Below are 24,293 nucleotides of genomic sequence, written 5' to 3' on the forward strand. Positions count from 1 at the left end.
GACGGTTTTTTGCAGTGGTGTGACACTGTGAAGCTGTTGAGAGCTGCCGTGTAATCGAATGCATGAAAAGATGTTACTATGAAGTACGTAATCTCCTACAATCTACAGTGTCGGGAAGCATATTATCCGTGATGGAGCCCTTAATTTTATTAAAAACAAGCACTGAATTAGATGTGTGCCACGGCTTCCAGAGGACACCATCAAGTCACCATGGCGACTGTTCTCTCCTAGGGCGCACGCAACGACAAAAAACACACATCTCTACGTAGTGAATCATGACGAGAGGGCGAAGCTCTGGGTATCATATGGGTGACCGTACGTGACCCACGCATTGCCTCATACAATGTAAACCGAGTGACATAGAGTGACACAAAGTGAATAAACTTGCTGCCTAGTATAAAGGGTCTGTGCTTGTAGGTGTATGTCAGAATAATGGTTGATATAGTCTATATTTAGCCCGATACATACAAAGGCGCGTAGCGCGTATGTGTTTTGCACCTGTGCTATGACTGTGCACTACAGGATAAAGGTTAAAGCGGGATGGACATATAGATGTATTAAGGTGCTTCGCCCCTAAAAAACAAGTATTCAAGTGCGCTCAGGATGTGCTATTACCCTCTGCAATAGAGACGTCTTCTTGACAGCCTGATGCCTGTGCAGATTGGGAGAAATCGAAAAATTGAAAAATCAAATGGCGCTGACCATAGCTGTAGACCAGGGGTTCTCAATGTGGGTTCCGTGGAACCTAAGGGTTCAGCAGGCCCCTCCTCGGGGTTCCACGAGCCATTGATAAATATTTCCTGGTACCACACGCACTCACTTAGATGGCGACCCCGAGGCGTCGTCTATGTGAGGAACCTCCATTTTTCATGCCCAAGCCTCAATAAGCACACCTCAGTGGGTAACAGAAATGCGTAAGCTCCACAATAAATCCCGCCTGTAGCCAGCCATACTCTGAAAATGGGACGTACGGTGGCTTCAATCTCCGCAGCCATGTATTACTACCATGCGCATTTAGGCTATTTGAAGATAGGTGTCGCTAGTGTATGCGGAGAGTCGGAAGGTTTAAAAAAGAAAGAATTGCACATAACATGGGTTGAATTCATCACTTTTATTAAACTTTTGAACTTAATAAAAATAAAAATGAAAATAAAAAAAAAAGCTTGCCGGGGGGAACGGGAGGTTCCTCGGCACCTAATGTAGCTTAGCAGAGTTCCCTGGCACCAACATGCTTGAGAAACCCTCCCGTAGACTATAGACTACTGCAGATAAACCAGTGCAAAGAATTCCCCTAGCCCTCACTGTGCTACAACTGGCTACCCTCTAACGAAAGATGTGGAATATTTACGAAACCGGAAAGGATCTAAACGAAAAACGGCGGAGGGTAAGACGGAATGGGGAAATAGTCGAGGAAGTTATTTTGTTTGAGTTAGTCGTGTAGTGTGGTCAATTGACCTTGAAGAATCGAGTGCTGATGCCTATTTAGAAAAGACTCCTTGATGAGGCATGTCAGACCTCACTGCTCACTCAGCAAAAAAAAAAAAAGAAAAAAAAAAAACCCACCTCTCTGATTCAACAGCCTCACTGCTTGGATTGTGAAAAAAAAAAAAAAAAGAAAAGTCACAGCTTGGCTGCAAAGGTGAAGCAATGAACACGACAGCAACAAATTGGAAGGTCACGCACAGAATGGCAAGCAGATCGAAATGTGCCTCGCGTTTCTCACGCACAAATGATGCACGAAACAAACACAGAGGTACAGTTGAACGCGAATAAGCATCTCAGCTGTTACTTTGCTGTGTCTCAAAAGCGTGCCCTTTTCGCAAACAGAGGCTGTGCAACGATTACAGTAACCTTTGTGCACCCAGTAACTACAACAGAATCGTTCTGACGAAACCCCAAGGCTAGCCAAGACGTACGATTCTCCCAACTGCAAGATAAGGGTGCGCGATGAAGCGCACGCCCTCTTATTCTCTACACAGGCCAAAGTACGCGTGAGAGATGAGAGCTGCCGCATGCTCACTGCGCCATCTTGCTGATAATGCTGAAAACACGTTAGCCCCCCCCCCCCCCCCCCAAATGCCCGCCAACAGCGGTACACTGGCGAGAATAGGGAAGTGTGATGAGCAGAAAGCCGCGCCTACGGAGCACACTGAAGCCTCTGCCGAGAAGTCGCATGGGGGTGCACACAGCCATTTATACGTTGTTTGCACGTTTTTGACAGTTTCATCGGGAGCATTCGTCCTCGTTTTTTTTTTTATTGTGATGGCACTCTGACACCAATGCTTCTGTATTCAATCTCAAGGCGTGAAAACAAGGTTTCAGGGTCAGGCCGGACACCTTACTTTGTCCCGGGGTGCACTACAGGCTACAAGTCAGCTAAAAAGAAGCATGTGTTGTTTGGCATTCCAAAAAACGAAGCTATGTTTGCGCGGTGGCGGAGAGCGATCCCGCACGCTGACAAGCTGCTTCAAGAAAACTCGGTTTTGAGCGAGCTGCACTTCAACGAGAGGTACATCTACCGGCACTTGGAGCACACTGTGAACGGCGAAATTGTCTGCATTGAAAGGGGTTGGCCCATAGGCGTGCGCAATGAACCTTTGCCCCCACCCCCGTTAGGGGGGTGGGGGCAAAGGTTCATTGGAACGTCGCCCTCCCTACTAAATCAGTGTACGAGACAGATTTGACGCCCCACTTTTAGGTGACTAAAGAGTGCCCCGCTGCCTAGTCAATGTATAGAGCAGATTTAGTGCCCCCCCTTCCATGTGCCAACTCTGCCCCCCACATACAAACGCATATGGGTAGGCCTTTCAGAGAAGCTCTTCGCATTTGTAGACGCCTTTGAAATCACTTTTCCAAAGTAGTTTAGCTACAACAAGCTTCAAAGTGACAGCTTGGAAAAACTTGTTTCCTGCTTGAAAAAAAAAAAAAAGAAGATGACATCTAGGAGAGATGATATTGTCGCGACGTGAAAATAACAGGACACAGGACGTGGGTGCGACCAGGAAAAATAAGGTCTGTATTAACAGAACAAAGGAGCAGCCGTTTCGACGTCTTTCTCGAAGCAACCGTAGGTGCTGCCCACGCTCATCACTTCGTCGTCCTCTTGTCCGGCCTTTAGCCGTGACATTAGCCTCCCAATCAAGAAAGCATCGTAGTGATGCTTTATACTCAAAGTGGTTCGTACTCGCTGGAAACGCATGAGTTTATTCGGAGAAATAAGGTTTCATTTGAACAATGTGCACAACTTCTGGAGCACACCTTCGACACCTTAATGAGTGCGCAGTATCAGGAACAACCTCATAATTAATGTCACTGAGATGTCGTAGAACTTTATAGGGCCCGAAGTACCATCTTAGGAGTTTTTCTGAGAGGCCATGGCACCGAATAGGAGTCCATATCCAAACTTTCTCTCCTGGCTCGTATGAGACTAGTCGGTGACGAAGGTCGTACCGTCTTGAATCGTAGTCCTGCTGGCGACTAATACGTAGGCGTGCAAGTTGTCGGGCTTCTTCGGCAAGCTGAGTGATATAATCAGCATCCGTCTCAACGTTTTCGCACTCGTGTGGCAGCATAGCATCCAGCATAGTAGTGACTTCACGACCATGGCGGAACGACGTTGTTCTTGTTGTTTCTTGATAAGCCGTGTGATAGGCGAATGTGACATACAGCAAGATCTTGTCCCAGTTTTTGTGCTCCACATCGACGTAAATGCAAAGCATATTCGCAAGTGTCTTGTTGAGACGCTCCGTAAGACCATTCGCTTGAGGATGATACGCCGTTGTTCGTCAGTGGTTTGTGCCACTAAGTCTTAAAACCGTCTGTAATAGTTCGGCTGCGAATGCAGTTCCCCAGTCAGTTATTACCACTGACGGAGCGCCATGCTTCAGCACCACATTCTCCACGAAAAAATCGGGCTGCTTCACTTGCTGTGCCCCTCTTCAGAGCCTTGGTTTCGGCATAACGAGTGAGGTAGTCGGTGGCTACTATAATCCATCTGCGACCTGCCGATGAGGTGGCAAATGGGCCCAAAAGATCCATTCCGACTTGAGCGAATGGAGTAACAGGTACATCAATAGGATGGAGGAGGCCTGCTGGTTTGACGGGTGGGACTTTTCTGCGCTGGCAATCAAGGCACGTCCAAACATAGTGTTGAACAGTCGCCGCCAGTCTTGGCCAGTAGTATTTCTGCCTCACTCTGCACAGCGTACGCGTGTAACCCAAATGGCCGGATGTTGGTTCATCGTCGCATGCCTGTAATACTTCACTCCTTAGAGATGTTGGCACGACAAGTGAGTAGTCGTTTTCGTGTGACGTGAAGTTCATCTTATACAGGACGTCGTTGCGCAAGCAAAACGACGAAAGCCCTCTCGCAAACAGTCTAGGTACAGCTGAAGTGTGACCCTCCAAAAACGAAATATGGGTTCTAGTTCCGGGTCGTCTCATTGCAGTTGTGCAACAGTAGCCGTGTTTATAACTCCGACAAAGGCTGTATTGTCATCTTTTGTCGTTGCAGGTTCGTATGGCACACGAGAAAGGCAATCGGCATCTGAATGTCGCTTCCCCGATCTGTAGACCACTGTCATGTCAAATTCTTGAAGCTTCAAACTCCAGCGCGCCAACCGTCCTAAAGGGTCTTTTAAATTTGTCATCCAGCAGAGGGAGTGATGGTCGCTGACAACATTAAAAGGATGACCATACAGATATGGACGGAATTTCATAACGGAACACACTACCGCAAGGCACTGTTTTTCCGTGGTGGAATAATGTTCTTCCGCACGTGAAAGAGTTCTGCTCGCGTAAGCAATTACTCGTTCAGCGCCATCCTGCCACTGCACGAGTACAGCTCCTAAGCCGACATTGCTAGCGTCGGTGTGCACTATTGTCGGGGCGTCATCATCAAAGTGTGCGAGGACAGGTGGCTTCTGAAGGTGTTGCCACAGCTCGTCGAATGATTTTTGCTGTTTTTCATTCCATACGAATGCGACGTCTTCTCTGGTAAGGCGGGTCAACGGCGAGGCAATGCGCGAGAAGTTCTTAATGAAGCGTCGGTAGTACGCACACAGTCCTAAAAACCGTCTGACCGCCTTTCTGTCAGTTGGCGCTGGAAAATTCATAACAGCAGCTATTTTTTCAGGGTCAGGCCGGACACCTTCACTGCTGACAAGATGCCCCAGGAACAGAACCTCTTCGAAGCCGAAGTGGCAATTTTCTGGCATAATTGTTAGTCCGGCAGAACGGATAGCTTGAAATACTGAGTGCAGTCACCTGACGTGTTCGTCAAATGTGGCAGAAAATACGATGACGTCATCTAAATACACTAAGCACGTCTGCCACTTGAGGCCTGATAGTACGGTATCCATTAGCCGCTGAAACGTTGCCGGTGCTGAGAACAAGCCAAATGGAAGTACTTTAAATTCAAAAAGGCCATCAGGTGTCACAAAAGCTGTTTTCTCCCGATCTCTTTCATCAACTTCTATCTGCCAATACCCACTCCTTAGATCCATTGACGTGAAATAACGCGCATGCCGTTATGCCGTAGTCGATCGAGTGAATCGTTGATACGCCGAAGTGGGTAGACGTCTTTTTTTGTCACCTGATTCAGCTTGCGGTAATCCACGCAGAAACGTAAGGTTCCGTTTTTTTCTTCACTAATACAACCGGCGAAGCCCAAAGGCTTTTCAACGGCTGAATAACGTCATCTTCAAGCATTTGTCGCACCTGGTTTTCGATGGCTTCACGTTCCCGCGGAGCCACCCGGTACGGGTTTTGCCTGATGGGTCTGGTCATGTCGTCCGTTATAATTCGATGTTTCGTCAGTGGTGTTTGATGAACCCTGGACGTCGAAGAGAAACAATCTTCAAACTGGTAAATAAGCTGCAGCATACTTTGCTTCTGCGCCGGCAGCAAACTTGGGCCAATATCAACAGATAGAGGCACGGGGGGGGCAGATCATTTGAATTATCTTTCTCAAGCGTTTGGCAGTCTGTCATCTCCGCGAGCTCTTCCATGTACGCGACTGCCATGCCCCTCGTTAGATGTCGGCGTTCAGAACTGAAGTTCGTAACAAGGACGTGTGTGTGTGCACATTTTGTGCTCACGACGCCTCTTGCGATAGATAAACCATGGCTGAATAGCAGTGTTGGAATTTGCTCGGCGGTGTTTTCAGAATTGCTTGACCTGTCACATGTCACAGCCACGAGTGCACTCGACCGCGGCGGGATGGTATCGTCGTCGTCAAAGACGCGCGAAGATTTACCTCGCTGGTCTGTACAGGGCTCATCCGGAACTTGACCTGGGGCCATCTAAAACATAACCGATCTCCCAGGAATGTTGATAATGGCACCGTATTCACGCAGGAAGTCCATGCCCAAAATCAGGTCTTTGCAGCACTCCGATAAAATTACGAAAGTAGCGACGAAATCTGAACTGCCGATCGTAATTCGAGCGGTACATTTGCCCGTCGGCGTTACTAATTGACCCCCTGCGGTTTTTATGTTCGGGCCCGTCCATATTGTTCTGACTTTCTTTAGGCAGCTGGCGAGTTCACGGCTGATAATAGAGAAGTCCGCGCCAGTATCTACCAACGCTGTCACTGGGCGTCCGTCTATAAAAATGTCTAGATTGGCGCTTCGGATTTCCGTTGATGTCGGTGGCGTCGTATCGTCCTTGATATCGTCTGTCCTACGATCCGTGGTATCACCCGCCATCCCGTCGTAGTGAAGATGTTGGGGGTGTAATAGCATCTTGACGGGCGACAACTTTCCCCCCAAAGGTCGCTGCTGTTAGTTTCCCCGACGAGGGCTAGGGGATGTACCCCGGGCCACCTTGGCATAACTGCGCTGCTGCGGCGAGTTAGGTGCAGGAGAAGGAGAGCGGGGCCGGCGATACGGCACATCAGGTTGCTGTGCTTGCGGGCCTGCACTGCTGTCACGGCGGTTATCGAAATAAGCACGAGGGGAGGTTTGTAGAAAGTTCTGATGTCTATGGTCACAGTATGGGCAAATGCGAAAAACGCGGCCGGTTTCTCCGCAATGGAAGCAAAGTGGTCGACGGTCGACAGTGCGCCACAAGTCTGTCTTACGAATGCATGGTCGACTGGTGGGCATTCTTTGCGACCAAAATGCAGATGTCGGCGGAGTATACATCGGCGAAGTCTGCATAGGTATGTTAGGCTGTGGATACGACAGCGGCGGATTGGAAACTGGGGTCCACAGCTCGTTGTAAGGCTCTTGGCTGATGTCGCGATAAGTCAGTGGTGTCGAGTTGTACATCACTGGAGGGGTCGACGGACGGCCGGTGTGTAGCTCACAGACCGCTGGTCTGAAAGCGATTCGGGCAGCGAAAATGCCTGGCGGAGTTCTTGCCGCACAATTTCTGCAACGCAAGCCACAGTATTTCCTTGCGGAGTCACAAGGAGGTTTCGGATCTCCTCATGAACGACCTCATGAATGAGCTCAAGCAGAGAACACTCACTGCTGGCAGTCAAAGCAGACAGGCTGGGAGATGTGTTGTTTGGTTGGTTGTGGTATCGGCGCCGTTGCTGCAGTGCTCACTCGATTGTCGTAGCCTCTTTGATAAATTCCGCTAAGCTTGTTAGCAGGTTGCGTAGTAGATCGGCAAACAGCCCTTCTTTGACGCCCCTCATCAGATGTCGGAGTTTTTTTCCTCCAGGCATCTCGGGGTCAGCCCACCTAAATAGGCGGGTCATGTCCTCTGCAAACATGGTGACACTCTCGTTAAGTTTTTGTATGTGTGCCTCGATGAGCTGCAGAGCAGAATCCCAGCGGTCAGTGTTTCCAATGTCCCGAGAATTCACTGCCGAAATTCATCCCACGAAGACAGCGTTGACCTGTGGTTCTCGTACCACGTACAGCGCTGTCTGCCAAAGCAAAGCAAATGCGCGATAGCTTTTGTTCAGTGGGCCAGCGGTTGGCCTTAGCGACTCGCTCATACTGGGCTAACCAGTCCTCAACGTCCTCATAGACCTCACCGTGAAAGGTCTCGGGAATTTGAGGCTGCTCAAGAGTAAGGTGTGAAGGCCCTCCAGTAGCCATTTCTCCAGGCACGGTGTGTTGCTGGAGAAGTTCGAGGGGGATTGCCTCGGGACTAAGGCCTCACTGTCGGCGACTGTAGCGGTGGGCAGGAGTATCCACTGCAGGAATGGGTTGCGGTGGCGGACTCGAAGTGCCAGGACGCGGAGGTGTCCCAAGCATCAGATGGAGAAGTCCAGCACCTCCACCAATATCGCGACGTGAAAATAACAGGACACAGGACGTGGGTGCAACCAGGAAAAACAAGGTCTGTATTAACAAAACAAAGGAGCAGCCGCTTCGACGTCGTCTTTCTCAGAGCAACCGTGGGTGCTGTCCACGCTCATCACTTCGTTGTCCTCTTGCCCGGCCTTTAGCCGTGACAATATAATTCCTCTGAAACTTGCCGTTTCAAATAAAGTTGCTTCTCCCTCTTTCTCACACTGGGCTGCGCACAACATGGTCAGAGTTTCATCGATCAAGTGACCAAGTTTATTCTGCTCACCCATTTTCGTTTTTACACAAAGGCACTCCACAAGGAGCGAGCACTTTACCGTCAAAAGAGGAAGTACCTGAAGCTCAGGCACCTAGGTTTGCAGCCCAAGAGAAACAATGTTCTGTAAACTACAAAACTTTTTTTCTTGGGGATAAAAAAAGACTCGTGACCAATTATTAAGAATGCATTGCTGTAAACAGATAATGAGTCACTACTCGGAAATGCGTTGTATGACCAGTGTGCAGAAAATAACAGGTTTTCATCCCGATACCGCTCTTGAGTCTCGTCTCCGAGTTTGACGTTACAAATGATGGGGCTTTATTTATAGAGTAGTGCTTGAGAAAATGATGGTTCACTGTGGAATGTGCTGCAAGCAATGGCTCACAACTGAGTTCATCATACCACTCTTCTACTACTTCACATCGATAAGATAAATGTTCCAGCCGAGAGTGTCCATATAATTGCTATCGCAATAAAAAAAAAAAAAAACATTACCATGAATAACTAAAATGCGCGCCTGTGAAAAATAAGACATCTTCACTGCACCACAGTAGTGACCCGGGGGCAGCATGTTGCCTGCTCCTCGCTGCGTCGGCACGTCTTGATGAGACCATTCCCCCATTCTTTCTAGTAGAATAAAGACTTTAATAATGAACAGTCAGACAAAATTTTCGCAATGTTTTGGTTAGAAAACTTGATTACTAAAGCTTCGAACCGAGTTCCCGAAGTAGGCGTAGCAGGCAAGAACTCTGCCAGCAGTGCCTGAGCACAGATTGCTGGAGCAACTGGCATTCGGAGCTTCGCCAGCATTGCGAATTCCGCCAGACTGCCCTTTATTAATTTCTTTATATTCCCCGAAAGAATAGGTAAATCATGACGTGCTGATGTTGAGAGAAGCATGCGACATACTGTCTACGCGTCACCACTGTGTTGCACTGAAACATGTTCTTTTCTGCAAGCACTTAATTCAGCTGATCATGAGACCGTGTTTTTTGTTTTTTTACAATTTTGTTTTTCGCACTGGAAGTATCGAGGCTGGAGTACTTTGGCTGCCACTCAGTAGAATTGCTACCGTACATTGCCTAAAGGCTCTTAAGGGATGTCATTTCAGCCGTTTTGCGGCAAAATTGGGATCGAGAATTGGTACACTGAAGCCAGTTTTCGAATTAACCAGACTGATGCTGACTGCCCCTTCAAATTATCCCCTCAAACTTATGTTGCAAAATACGGGACCACTGAAATACTTTTAATCAAGGGGAATTTCAAAATATATGAGTTCGAATTAATGAGGTTGTACTGTACATCCATTTTAATTAAATGGAATCCCCTGCTCAAAACGGAAAGGGATATACAGAAGCTCCTTGTTGAAATTTTCTATTTTGTTCCTGCGCACAAGAAGTCTTTGTACAACTCACTCCTCAACCACTACAGTTTCGTGCCTGCATTGCATGGCCTGCTTAAGATACACAAGCTGGGTATACCATGCATCCGGTTGTGAACTTCACATGCTGTCGCCGTGCAAGCTTTTTAGCTACTTCCATCACATGTTTGCACCGCTCATCATAAAAGGCCCAAGTTAATCTGCAAATCTCATCTATGACTTCTTGCCTAGCATTATCCTGAAGCCATGCGAAAAGCCACCTTTTATGCTTCATTTCACATACACAGTCGATCCCGGATATATTGAACTCAAAGAGGATCACAAAATAGTTCAATATATCGAGAAATTGAAATACAAAATATGTGTATTGAAGGCCTAAATTGAAGCGTTTCAGGCCTCAAAAGTCGTTACAAGAGCTAACATAACGATTTTCTCACAGTATAATGAAAAACAAGGTGCAAACTCCAAGTTACCACACTTTATTTCGCATGAAAATAGTTTGTAAACTTGTCTTGCTTCTTGCACGCCGTCAAGTTCCGGTCATCCTCAATATGATTGAAGCTTTTCAAATAAACAAATTTAGCTCCTTCGACCACAATGTTCACTGACGCAGGATGCCGATGCAAGCTTTGTAGCGTGATAAAAGGTTGGTTAGCAGCGGCAGCGAAGGCGTTGGCGCATTCATAACCGCACGGCTACACTTCCACAGCACTGGCAGAGGCAGCCAAAATCTCAGCATCGATACAGTTACAAACAGCTACTATGTGGTCATCTGTACGGATGAAGTCGCTCACTGTATGACATGGTGTCTGGAAACGCTGATAAGTCGCAGAACTTTCACAGAGACACCGTACGCAGTTGTCAGCGGTCATGACGCACCTGAAGTCGTCACCTGGCCCGAAAAGAATGTTTACAACAGTGTTTTACTTGACGCCGCTTCAAGTGCAAGTTATGATTTTTATGGCTACGTGCAGGTACATTCAGTTCAGCTCGCAAATGAGGATTTATCAGGAACGAGACGAGAAGTATGCAAGACCACAAGGCGCAAAAGACACAACGCTGAGTTTGTCCGAGTTCCCAACATTGACATCTTGGTGATACAGGTGTCACTGTGGCTTTTAGCCGCTGCTTTCAGGGGCTTAGATGCGAAAAGATATTAAAAAGTGTAGCCTCCGAGACAGCGTTTTAAAACCGAAAACACTAAAAATACATCACAAGGTCTTACATCTCGAAGGCTATGCTTTTCAGGCTCACATGCCGTTGTGCGTTAACAAAGTTATCTGCACACCCTGTCAATTATGTTGTAGTGAAATTTGACTATACTATCATACATCAGTGGTTTCAGTGATGAAGTGCACTGTTGCTGACATGACTCACAGTCTACACAGGCAAATACTTCCAGAGAACTTGGCTACGGCTGTCAACATTGTGTTTTTTATTTTGTTTTTAAACCCAATTGTGTTCAAAGAGGCCCTCAAACACTTTTTTGAGTAACCATGGAATTACTTCACTGGAAAAGCGTAATGCCTCACAAATTCAATGCCACAAAAATTTTAAGAATCCGTCCAGTACGAGCGGCGTTACAAAAATGTCACACGCTGCAATCGCATTCTCTTTTCTCTCGTCCCGACGAAAGTGCTGGAAGCTAAGTAGGGAGAGATGGGAGGGGCAAACAAAAAACGTCATGCATGCCTCGTGACCTCGAGCACTTTTTAATTTTTTTTCTTCTAATATGTAGCTTTTTCAGAGCGATCGTGCGTGCACGCTGGACAAGTGACGGCCTTTCGCGGCGATCTTTGTATCAATCGAGCGTGTCATGTTCAAATTAGGCAATGGCAGATAGATGGGTAATCTACGTGTGATTTTTGAGCGTCTTCTGTCATTTGTCGAGGGAAGAGAAAGCAATGTTTAGTTGACTTTGATAACTTATTGTGAATTCCATGCCGCGAGCTGCGCTACAACATTTGGCTCGCGTGTTTTCGGGAGCCTCTACTACGGATCAGCAGCGTTTTCTGACCATGCTCAAAAAGTGTTGCAGAGCCCCTTTATCATCCCACATAGGTCCACCTTCTCTACTGAGCCATTATACTACTACATTTCAATGCTGAATACACGTGTAGCGCACTATGGGCTTCATATATGTTTCTATTTTATCAAGTAAAGGCCTCCTTTTTTTAACCATCAGAAACTTTCTAAGAGCTGTAAGATTTGCATAACACAGACATCAACATACGAGATTATTAACAGGATGATTACTATCTAATCTATCTTGACATTGTCGAGAGTGTAAGCGTACACTAAGTTTCTATCAATGCACAGTATTTTACAGGCACAGGAACGAAAGGGATGCGTCTAATGTTCGAGGCCTGCCAAAGTGATAATGGCGCATGTGTGAGCCCACCGTTGAATAACTTTCATAAAGAATAAATCAAGTGCCTGAACAGTTATATCTGATGTAGACCACCCTGAATGCTAGATTGATAGGTGTGATCATTCGGGTGGTCAACATGAGAGACAGCTGTGATAGTTATAGCCTGGCTATGTACGGACAAATTTATGTGTTCTCCTCTTTCTTGTGCCCTATGTTTTATGTTGTTTTGTTTCCGCTATGTCATACCAACAGGCCCAAGCATACACTTTAGCTAAATTTTTGTGTTTACCTTTTTTTCCCAAGGTGTGTGCCTTTTTGAGTTGTTAGACAGTGTTTGTGATGTCCTTACATCTGTCTTGCATCTGTGTTTGCACATGCAATCTTTTTACCATGGCATAAAACCTTTATACAAAACCAGAACTATTCTCCACAAATACTTACCCAATTCACTTTAAACCAAAACAATAAATATTTGCACAAGCCCATTAACGAGACTGCTTAAGAGGGTGGATGGTACCAATCCTCACAGGCATTGAAGAATTTGAAGAGTTCTGCACAACTACCCTGACTTGACAGACTTAACTCCATAGTAAGCTACCCATGTATTGAGTGGAAGCCCTTAGATTGCTGCTCGATCGATAGACTGCTGTTCAAAGGCCGTTCTGCAACATCACTACAGTCGAGCCCACACATAACAGCCCCACTTAAAACGAACTTTCGCTTAAAACGAACAATATCCGCGTGACCGTGAAAATATACATTGGTTCAATGGCACAAAATCGCACAAAATCGCACTTACAACGAATGTCTCCGAGGGCCGCTGATCTGTTACAGCGAACGGAGTCAGCGGACTGCCGACTTCCCGGGAAACCAATTTCGACCACCGATTAGGCATCGGCGAGGTTCCCATAAATTTTCATAGTTAAACACCGACCCTGCCTCCGCGACCCCCTAGTTGCCGCCCTTCACAACCCATGGAGGAAAGAAAGTTGTTTCCTTCCTCTATGCTCCGACTGCTTTTTGTTACGCACCCCTTTGTCCTTTGTCCCCCCGCTACTCTGAGCACCCCGCATCGCCAGAAGAGGCCCGTCTTTTCACACTGCCACCGATCTTCCGAGGACCGGTCGACCCTCTACCCTGTTTCTGATCACTGGTACTGCCGTTGGTGTCGCCGACCTGGAGTGACCAGACCATTTGCCACATCGTCGGCCACCGACTGTATTCGATAGTCTGCGTCTAATGCACGCACGTACGCTACCCTACCGACTCTGATAATTTGCGATTCGTTTCGTGTTTAGGACTTGTTCTCGCTTACTTCGCACTCGGCTCGGCATGCCTTCCACGCGCGTGCGGAAGCATGAAAACGGCTGTTAATTTGCACGGAATGAATCGCGAAATATCGAAGTTCATGATGCCACGCAAACCCGCCGGCGCAAGAAAACAATTTTTTGACCACGGCTGCCGATTCTTCGAACACCGCCATGCGCACCAATCCAGGCGGCCATGCTTTGACTTCTGTGCGCGCTGGCACTTTTTCCAAGTTTTTCTACGTGCAAGTTTTGCGGACCTTTTAAAAGCAAGCTACCCAACCTGCCTCCTTCCCGTGTGTTTGGTTTTTTAAGGTCGCCCTCCCGCCCATCCTCCCCTCTCTTTATCGCAACTCCTTGCCCTTCTCTCTCAAGTCTGCTCTCTTGATGACAGCCCCTTCGCCCGTCTCCACAGCTCCGCGATGCCCGCCATGCTGGCTCGAATTAGTTTCGTTTTTTGACTGGAAACGGGCCCAGAGCTGTTCCACGTGTTCCGGCATGTGTGTCGCGTGCGCGCGTCTTGCTCGCTCTTGGTGTGCGTGTGTGGTCATGATGGCTGATGGGAGGACTAGCACGCTTTTTCCTGCCGCTCAACAAAACGAAAGTGTGACCGCTTGGCTTGAGCGTAACCCGCGCGTTCGGTGCCGCGTTGCCGAGCGCTTGCTCATAGTTGTTGACCACATGGCAGCCAACTCAACAAAACGAAAGTGTGACCGCTTGGCTTGAGCGTAACCCGCGCGTTCGGTGCCGCGTTGCCGAGCGCTTGCTCATAGTTGTTGACCACATGGCAGCCAACTTGCCGCTTCGGGCATCCAGGTATTCAGCTGTGGAGATGAATATTTCATGGGCGGCAGTGACTGCATGTGCGCGAAACTGTTTTTGCGAGGCCGACTTCGTCAACGTCGGGCCTGATGCCGAGCCTAAAGCTTCCGAACTACGGTGGCGATTTGTGGCAGCGAGTCGTCAACTCCAACCTGGAAGAGCGGGTGGGACATCTGTTGCAATGGTTTAATTACGGCCGATGATGATGCCGACGCTGCAGAACCGTGCATGGATTGAAGGATTGTGAATTACGTACGTGGCGAGATTGGAAAAATAGGATTGCGAGAACGACGAAACTTTAGAGTCAGTGCCTCATGCAGCTTATGCCACGGACCATGGCGAACGAGCACCCTGCCGTTTTAAATGAACTCGAGACCGCCCTTATTGCTTGTGCTCTTTGAAACACGTGCATCACGGACTTTTTGGGGCAAAAAAAGTTTGTGTTTTCCCTCAAAACTTTTTTTAAAAGCTGTGTTTCATTTACTATGAACTTCGGGATACAGCGAACGGATGCCGCATCATGCTCAGGTTCGTTATAAGCGGGCTCGACTGTATAAGGCAGCTTATAGCAGATTGAACAAGTAAATATTTTTCTACCTGTTGTGTGTTACAGACGGCATCATGCGGATCATACTGCTTTTATCTTTAGCTGCTGTAGAGCCCAAGAGGAAATACACCAATTCCTCCTACACACTTCTAAGGACACCGTTAGAACATGCACAAAGCAAAGGTATCATAACTCACCTGTGGCTGACAGCAATGGACCCAAAGCACGAGCCAGAGCTCCCAAAGACCGAAAAATACCCAGGATTGTTCCCTTCTGAGTTGGGGCACCGTATTTGGAGACTAGCGTCGTCAGGCATGGTACTACAGTCCCTGAGGCTGCAAGAGCAGATGAAAGATTAATTTAACAACGAGTAAATATAAACCCGTCTGAAATGATATACAAGGTGACAAATCAAAAAGGAAGTAGAATTGTCATACAATGAAAGTGGACAAATGGTGAATGTGCTCATAAGTGCACCTTACAAACGCTGCCTTTTCCCCTCTATTACCGTCCCTTAAGTTTTATAGTCAACGGTAAAAAAATATTTTGGATAGAACCCTTTACTGATTGCAATAGCAGCAATACTGAATACCGTATTTACTTGCATAATGAATGCACTTTCTTCTACAAAAATTGGAGCAAAGTTAAGGATTCGTTTATTAGCGGGGAAAATTTTATAAAACCTTTTTCGGTATGAGCAAAAAAATGTGGTAATGCAAAAAAAAGTTAGGCCGCTCAGCTTCTTTGTTGCACTTCACTCATCTTCGGTTGTTGAAGGCACTATCTTCTGCAAGCTGTTCCTGCGTCGCCCATGCACGCCATAAAAGCATTTTGCAGCTATCTTTTCTCGAAATCATTTGATTGATATGTGGGGTTTAACGCCCAAAACCACCATATGATTATGAGAGACACCGTAGTGGAGGGCTCCGGAAATTTAGACCACCTGGGGTTCTTTAACGTACACCCATATCTGAGCACACGGGCCTACAACATTTAACCGCAACAGTAGAATCTGCTGTGATTTCGAGGGCGCCTAGGAGTGTGCGCTACAACACCACGACGCACTTAGCCAACTTCGTGGCAACCTCGCACGACGAGCGCAACGACGCCGCTGATATTGTAGCAAGCAATCAACATTGCAGCAAGCTACCACCAAAGCATAAAAAAAACCACCGATAACAAGATTAACGACCAAATACGGTGGCCGCCTCGCTTGCAACCAAAGCTAGAATCGGGGACCATGTTACGGAAATAGTCACTATTTTTACTGGGTGACAAGCGCGTTTTTTTTTCTGGTTTTTCAGAAACCAGTGACGTGATGGCGACGAATAGCCCTTCCTGACAGCCATAGCCACAGCAAATCCTGTCGTCGTCGCTCGAAAATTGTGTGCATGTGGTTCAGCCTTAAAGTTTCGTATTTGCGGGAAGCAATCGTCTGTTGGCGTGGGAAGTTTCGTGACGTTCACTCGCTGTGTGGTTGTCAGCTTCGATGTCTCTACACTTGCACCGTTTGTGAACCTCGCTGCGGGGCACAGATATTTAAAAAAGACTGGGTACGTGCCGCGTACAGGTAGAAAGAAAAACTACACGGCACGTAGCAGCGGGCGAAGGGGGGAGAGGAAATGAGCCGAGGTGGCTGAGGGGGTTGGCAAAATAATAAAAAACTGAAGAGATCCATTGGGCAAGGAGGCGCCAGGTGTGTGTTAGTGGGACTGCAGCAGACGAGTGTAGGTGGTGCACTTATTACGCGGGAAAAATAAAAATTCAAATATTGACGACTGAAGTTGATTTTACTAGTGCATTCATTACGCGAGTAAGTATGGTACATTTCAGCTCTTGCAGAAAATGGTGTGTACAGTTTATGACCTCCATCTCTCAGGCATCGTAGCAATGCATTAAACACAATAGGAAATGACAGCAGTGCAATATGCCAAATTGCATAATCTTATTGCAATCTATCACAAATTTCCACCCAAAATAAAGACCTTTAGAGCCATGCTTAAAAAGTCTATTCTAAGGAAGTTACTAATTTGGGGTAATTCTAAGGTACCACTTCTTCAGTGACTAAAAATGATATCCGCTTACTAGTACACATATCATCTTCTTCCAAATTTTCTACTCTTTTAACCGAAGAAGTTTTATTTCTATCTGACAAATATTAAAATTTGGGTGAATTTTTTAGAACTAGGACCTAAGTTTTCAGTTTATCTGCATATTTGAAAATGTTCAATATGAAAAATTATAAAGCACGCAACTTAACTGTGGCACAGCAGTTATAAGCATTTATGCAGAATACAAGAAAAAATAATCAGCAGGTTATCTTAGAATACATAGGAAGTAATGGTACCTAAGTAATAAAGAAAACATGGTTTTTAGATAATTGAACTTAATGTTAGGAAACAGCTACAAAGCAAACGTAGTTTTCCCCAAACACTGTTAAACTATTCCATTTAGTACTTAGAAGCTTACTAATCATTTCAATGTAACTTTTCACTTAGGAGCCCATCCCTTTCCTTGCCCTGCTTTTTTTTTTTTGTGAACTCTATTCGAAATGTATCGTCATTTATGTTCAACATTTTCCAGGAAAGTGACTGTATTTTGGCCAGGCTTCAACCCTGCGAATTATTGAATTTTAGACTGTGCGACAATGTCACCATTAAATAAAAGAAGAACATCTAATATCCCAATCCTTAATGCTCTGAAGACTAAACAAAGAGAGCAAAGTCTCTGCGACACAATCCCAATTAGCTCAACACTTTCACTGCACACTTTGCACGTGCAATTAAGTCTAATAGCATCACAAATAGTATTCCTGTCTATTACAGCATACCTGTTGCCACCCTGAACACGATTTGCCTTGAAGGATGCCGAAAAGGCTGAAAGGTTCAACGATGACGAAAAAGCTTGCTAGTTCAGCGCTCAGCACCTTAGTAACTAAATCACCGGCATTTATTCGCTTTCACAACTGTATTGATGGCTGTTGACAATAATTGCGTATGGGCGGCAACATGGAACAACAGCATAGAGGAGGAGAAGGAAGAACTTTGGCCCGAGCAGCCGCATAAATATGGAGCTCTTGGTGTAGGGCTCTGGTTTGTTATTACGCGACATTCTTTCTTGTGCTGAAATCTCTCGATCACGCTCTTTCAAGACTGCTACTTCCTATAGCGTCGTTGGAGCAACTGTGCAAGAATTGTGGTGCCGTCAGGGCCAGCGTCATGCAAACTACCACGCTCCTGATGGATGAACTGCAGGCCGCCGCTCCCGATGCCAATTAGGTCGACTCCCATGTTGTCTACCTTACTCAGAAGAATGCCAAAATCCTCACCCTAAACAAAAAAATCTTCGATGCGACTGACGACACCTATGAGGAAAAGCTCGAGGCGGCGGTAGAGTACAACCGAAGGGTCTCTTACGGTGTGTCCCGAGTGCGGTTCTTCCTCCTAGAGGCTGCAAACAAGGCGACAGTAATGAGAACTGCGAGGTTGGCGGCTGCATCACCGAACACCGACGCCGATGGTACCTGCACCTCAGCCCAGAGCAAGGTCAGTGACTCTTCTTGAGTAGCCGATGGGAGACCAGTCAAGGAGCGATGCCATGTGATCGGACAGTGGTCCTGCCCAAACTCCAGATTGCGACGTTTTTCAGCGCACTTCGCGATTGGCAGTCCTTCTGGGATCACTTCAGTACAACGATACACCTAAATTAAGAACTTCTGCAGATTGAGAAATACCTGCAGTCGTACTTGAGCTGTTCTGCCAAGCGAGCCATTGAAGACATTCGACTGAGAGAATTACAATATCGCTATCAAAACTCTGAGTGAGCGATTTGGTCGAAGCGACTTGCCCATTAACGAGCACGTTGACCATCTCCTCGCCTTATCACAGGTCAAGTCCACAGCCGATGTTGAGAACCTTCTGTTGCTATATGACGACGTCCAGTTTCGAGTCTCTGCATTGACTGTCTTGGGCATCTCACCTGGCCAGAACAACGTTGTCCTCAACCGCGTGTTAATGAAATGCCTGCTTGACGACCTCGCAATACTCTATCGCCAGAAGGTAACAGGAGTGCCACAGGATACGTCCGCGTTAGCGATCCCTGACGAGAGAGCTCACCAGGCTGTAGAAATACTTGCATTCCTGCGCATCCAGACTGAAATCAGATAGGAAGGCAGGTCAGGACGAACACCGTCAGATTTCTCGCATTTGCTACTGGAAGACATCGTTGAACATCCGCCAGAACCAGTGGGCCATGTGCCAATCACGTCTGCACTTGCTGCCGAGTGTTGCAGTTACAGAAGAAGCTTGCTTCTTATGACTGACTCACGTCACACCATCGAGGAGTGCAATATCCAGCTCTCAGCGAATGAAAAACGGGCTCGTTTGCACCGTGCTCAATGCTGCTACCACTGCAGCAGGAGCAACCACATGTCAAGTTTTGTTGACGTGTGCACAGCATTATGTGCACCAAGCGTCATCGTTGGCATTTTGCGATACTGTGTGAGTTGTTCCAGCCTGCTGCACCAACTCGTACGAACGTGACGACAGTGAATCGGGACGGGCCTTGTATCATAGTTGGAGCCCCGAACACGCCTTTAGTGACACCTGTCCCAAGCGCCCTGAGCGGGAGCAGTACAGTCTTACTGCAAACAGGACGGGTGAGGACGGAGTACGAGTCCCGAGGGCGTCTCGCGCACATTCTTCTCAACAGCGACAGCCAGCGCACATTTATTCGAGTGGACCTCTCAAGATAGTTCAGATGCCCTGTTATCAGAACCGCGGAACTTTTTTTGGTTACGCTTGGCCGCTTGAAGTCCCACAAAGTAACACACACTTGAAGGGAAGCTCTGACTCTCCGAGGCCAACGTAGCAATACACCCATAACCGTGGAGGCCTTGGATGTACGTGAAGTGTGTACGACAACAAGCCTACCGATCAACAGTACAGTCCTGGGACTCCTGCGCGAGAACTTTGACGTCGCAGACAACTGTAGTCCCGACACATGGTCACACACGAAATAAGTGTGCTACTTAGGTCCGATGTCTACTGGAAGGTAGCAACTGAAAGGATAGATCGCTTGTCCAGTGATCTTACGGCTGTGAAAACCAAGCTTGGATGGACAGTTCAGAGAACAGTAGATTCAGCAGAAAATGCACGTTCTAGCGCATTTATTTCCAAGTTGTAGCACAACTTCCCTTCATGACTGGGATGATTCTGCAATGCAGCATTTCGGAGTCGAGCCACCTTTTGAGGAAAAAGACCAGGCCCCGGTGAACCTTCAGGCATTTGAACAGGGCATCATTAAGTTGTACGGCTGCTAGAAGATTTTGCTAAAACCATAAGTTTCAGAGATACATTTAGGCAGTGATAATAGAAGATTAGGTGAAGGCTATCAACAAGTGCAATTGGACTGGTTTAAGTAACATTCTGAACTGTTGAGGAACCGTGACAAGGCAATCACAGTGGAGTTTAGCGAAAAACAGACAAGGCGGACGATGTTTATCATGCGCCTCATCGTGCAGTCTTTCACGAATATGCAGTCATGTCAAGGCTTTGTGCTGTGTCTGATGCCTCATCGCACGCACCAGACCATCCCTGCCCCAACAATGCCCTGCTGAAGGGTTCAAAGTTCAACACTGACGTTATGCAGCTGCTACTCGTCTTCCAGAGCCAACCAGTCGTCCAGTGGAAGTTCATGGGCAATCCTTGGTGGGGAGACTGGTCAAAGCGCATCATCCGCTCGACAGAAAATGCATCAAGACGAAAACGCATAGAAACCCAGCATCTTTGCGCTGCCTTAAGAATTTCATGACAATCTCCTAATACACAGCTGACTCCAGACAAGCATTGTAGCTTTCGTACATGAAGTCTCTCTCTCTCTTTTAAACAAAAATTAATTGTAAGCTAGCAATGTATGCATGGGGCTTGTCCTAGGATGCGAGGCCACTCCACCTTTCTTTCTTCACATTCACATGACAATCACGACTAATAACCTCCCCTATACTTTCCTTGGCATAATTGTCTGTTAGTCCTCAGCAGTAGCGACACCAGCATGTTTTTTAGCGCACTGAAAGAGAGGGGGCGTGCTCAAATAAAAAAAAGAAAAAGGTTTCGAAATAATGATGCATGCTGACCAAACTTCTTGCGCTTTTGTCATCTTGGTACCTTTTGAATTTTAATTATTGAGAGCCTACTACACTTAGCGAAGTGTTGCAGGGCCTTTTCTGAGCACATATTGCAAGCAAGAAAGTAGGCTGTGCTATTCTTCTTGTACACATGCCTATTCATGCTTCGAACAGAGCAGTGTGCATTTCAGCACAACCGCAATTTAGGCTGTTGTACTATATTTAAATGATGCATAAGCACAACCATGCACATGGAACACTTGATGGAAATGCCTACACTATTTAAAGTGCAAATTCCAGTTCCAACGACATAGGCCAACGACAGAAAACATGAACAGCCATACGTGGTAATTATTGCCGATTTTTTTTTGTGTGTGTGTGTAAAGTCATCTGCACACATTGAAATAATAGGCGGGGGGGGGGGGGGCACAGCAACAAACCTACGAGTGTGGGTGTGTGTGCATGTGTGCGAGTGAGCGAGAGCATCAAGCTGATTCAAAATCAAAGGGGTTGCACTTACAGAAGGCATACAACAGGAGCCCGCAGTATAAGACATATGGACTCCAGGACACACCAATGATGATGAATGATGGTATGATCATCATAATCCCCTGCAGGCAACAAAGAGAATTGTTGAAATTTGACAATAGTGCTATTTCTATTTGCCTTTGATAGCCATAATGCACCAATGTACCTGTGTAAGTACACTCAAACCTCATTATAACAAACTTGCATTTTACACGAAAATGAGTTTGTTATATCTGAAAATTTGTTGTAAAGGATTATTTTTAACACTATATCTATTGCAACAGCATTTTTCATTTATTTCGCTATAACCAATATTTCGTTATATCCGGTTTTGTTACAACGAGGTTCGAGTGCATTCCACTGTCTAGTGGCTACAAGTTTCTCACAATGCAATAGTCATGAATTTATTTCAGGAACAATCTAAGAACTTAATTTTTACTTTTGCAAACCTCAATTACTCCAACGGCTAACATGTTGCTTAAGGTCACAGCACTGAAATGATGGAGACAAGGAAAACGAGAAGACATGCACTAGCCAATAATCAAAAGGTTGATAGCACACATCCTCCCACTTTTCTTTTCCCTGTCATGTCAGTGCTGTGACCTCAATTACTGCAATGAACCAACTAGCAAAAAAAAAGTACTCCTAGATGAGACATCAAATGAACTCAAGTAGAGGTTATTGTCAAATCTTGCTACAATGAAATTGATGGGACATGTGAAAAAATTCATTGTCGCAAAATTTCGTTACAGCAAAATTTTATCTATAGACCACAAAATTTGGTGAGATCTGATGATTATGACTCGTCCTTTGGTACCAGCAAGCGCACGCATTGAACTTTTGCTAACTCAGCCGTACCTGGCCAAACACTCAGTGAATGCATTTCATCACATAAAATGTGATCAAAACATATAGAAAATTCGGAGCTGAAGTTGCGGTGTGAGTTATACCAGAATTTTGGTGTGCAAGTTGGCTTTACGGCGCGGCTTCACGGCAATGCAAAAAAGGTGGCCTTGCATCAATACATGAGTAGTTTTTTTCTTCCTCCCACGGTTTCCCTTCGGGGGTGCCGGTTGTATGAAGGGGTGGGTCATACAGAAAAAATAATGCGATATGGAATTGACCCTTGGAGTGTGCTGAGTAAACAGCGCCGCGAAGGAGCGTGCCAAAGCTTCACTAAGGCTAACTGATAACTGCAACTGAAAGTGACGAAGCTCCGCACTACTGTGGCCATAAATGAATGACAGTGAAGCCGTAACGCTACGCGTAATTTTATTGCTGTATTAATTTTAATCTACTGCTGTGTTACCTGCGCGCCTTCAAATTGTATTCGCTATCAATGAACAAGACGATAGCGACCGCGGTATCCTGTGAAGCGGTTGCGGCAAACAGTAGTTCCGTTTTCAATCTAGGTGCATTATGCTGGCCGTACACATAAATTAAGAACTGCATTGCTGCTACCTTTGTTCGCATCTTTACGGCAAGAAATGTTGGATTGAATCGGTGCACGCTGACTACGCGCGTACCTTCGTGGTCGCCCAAAATTGCGTTCAACAAAACCGCATCTGAGTTCGCAACCGTTGTGGCAGAATGCAGTTACGCCGGGACTAGGTGCACACTGCTCACGTGTATGCCCTCACGACCTGTGGTTGTCATTCACAATCGCACGGCTAGAGAGGATGAGTGGTAGTTTTGTTTTAATCTAGACGTCGAAAACATTTGGCAGGGAATGTAATGAGAAGATATGCTGAACATTAACAGCACCATAATCAAACGAGGTCATTTCGGTATCTCTAAGCACTTAAACCTCCTTGATGAAACTAGGGTCTTATAACACAACCTCAAGTAAGCATCCCTTACACACTGCCTGTATACATAAGATACTGTATATGCTTTTGATACTACTCCATTGAGAGGAAATAATAATAATGCCTGTGGCACAGACGACTATTTTTTGCTACCAAGTGTAGAACAGAACTGCGATTGGCTTAGGAAAATGTAAGAACAACTGTGCACTTTCACTTACAGCAAGACAAACTTTTATTTCCTTCCCTGGTGGAACTCTGTGGACATAGCCCCCTTGGACTGCAGCCATCACAAGGCCAACCACAAAGTACATCTTGCCTTGCTGCATGCTACAACACAAAATGAAGAAAATGTACTTATTGAGCAATAAGAATGAAAATAAGAGGTTTTTAGGTCCTATTATTCTTAAAAGCACACTATAGAGCAAAACGATTTTTCGCATATTAGTTAGGTACAATTTCACATTCCTGAAAATGCCACTCTTACCATGACATGACACTTGGTAAACAATAAAACACGCGAAAAAAAAAGAAAAGAAAGTGGAGACGCCACCACGAGATTCCTACACCAGAAAACGGTAACGTCAGGATTTTGAAGGAGCTTACTGGGTCCCATGCAGCTTCCAATTGATAAAAATGATGTACATCGTCATTTGTGGGTGCCATAGACCTATCATACAATGTTTCAGAAAATTACACTGAGCTAATGTCGCAAAAAATACAGAAAAAAGACATTTTGAAATTTCTGACCGCACGTGGAGATTTCATAGCAAAATTTAAAAATAAAACTTCAACGTTCATTTTATCCACTAATAATAAACTTATGATAGTGAAACATATGGCATTAGAGTTCTCAGAGTGCATTTTGTCAATATAAACCAA

General features: G+C 46.1%; 1 protein-coding gene across 6 annotated transcripts in view; it reads right to left on the bottom strand.

Annotated features, from left to right (window-relative positions):
- Positions 1 to 24,293, bottom strand: part of rtet (major facilitator superfamily domain-containing protein rtet) — a 90,239-nt gene that overhangs the window by 17,505 nt on the left and 48,441 nt on the right. For 5 of the 6 annotated variants that reach the window (XM_075877410.1, XM_075877411.1, XM_075877412.1 and 2 more), the window contains 3 exons: positions 23,633 to 23,741; positions 21,599 to 21,689; positions 15,152 to 15,289 (listed from right to left, as the gene is read on the bottom strand). In XM_075877410.1, the coding sequence (XP_075733525.1) occupies positions 15,152 to 15,289; positions 21,599 to 21,689; positions 23,633 to 23,741 (338 nt within the window). Of the gene's footprint in view, positions 1 to 10,370; positions 10,800 to 15,151; positions 15,290 to 21,598; positions 21,690 to 23,632; positions 23,742 to 24,293 lie in introns of those variants that run through there. The other variant, XM_075877414.1, reaches the window with a different exon arrangement.

The sequence above is a fragment of the Rhipicephalus microplus genome, chromosome X (assembly GCF_043290135.1).
Source record: "Rhipicephalus microplus isolate Deutch F79 chromosome X, USDA_Rmic, whole genome shotgun sequence".
NCBI lineage: Eukaryota > Metazoa > Arthropoda > Arachnida > Ixodida > Ixodidae > Rhipicephalus > Rhipicephalus microplus.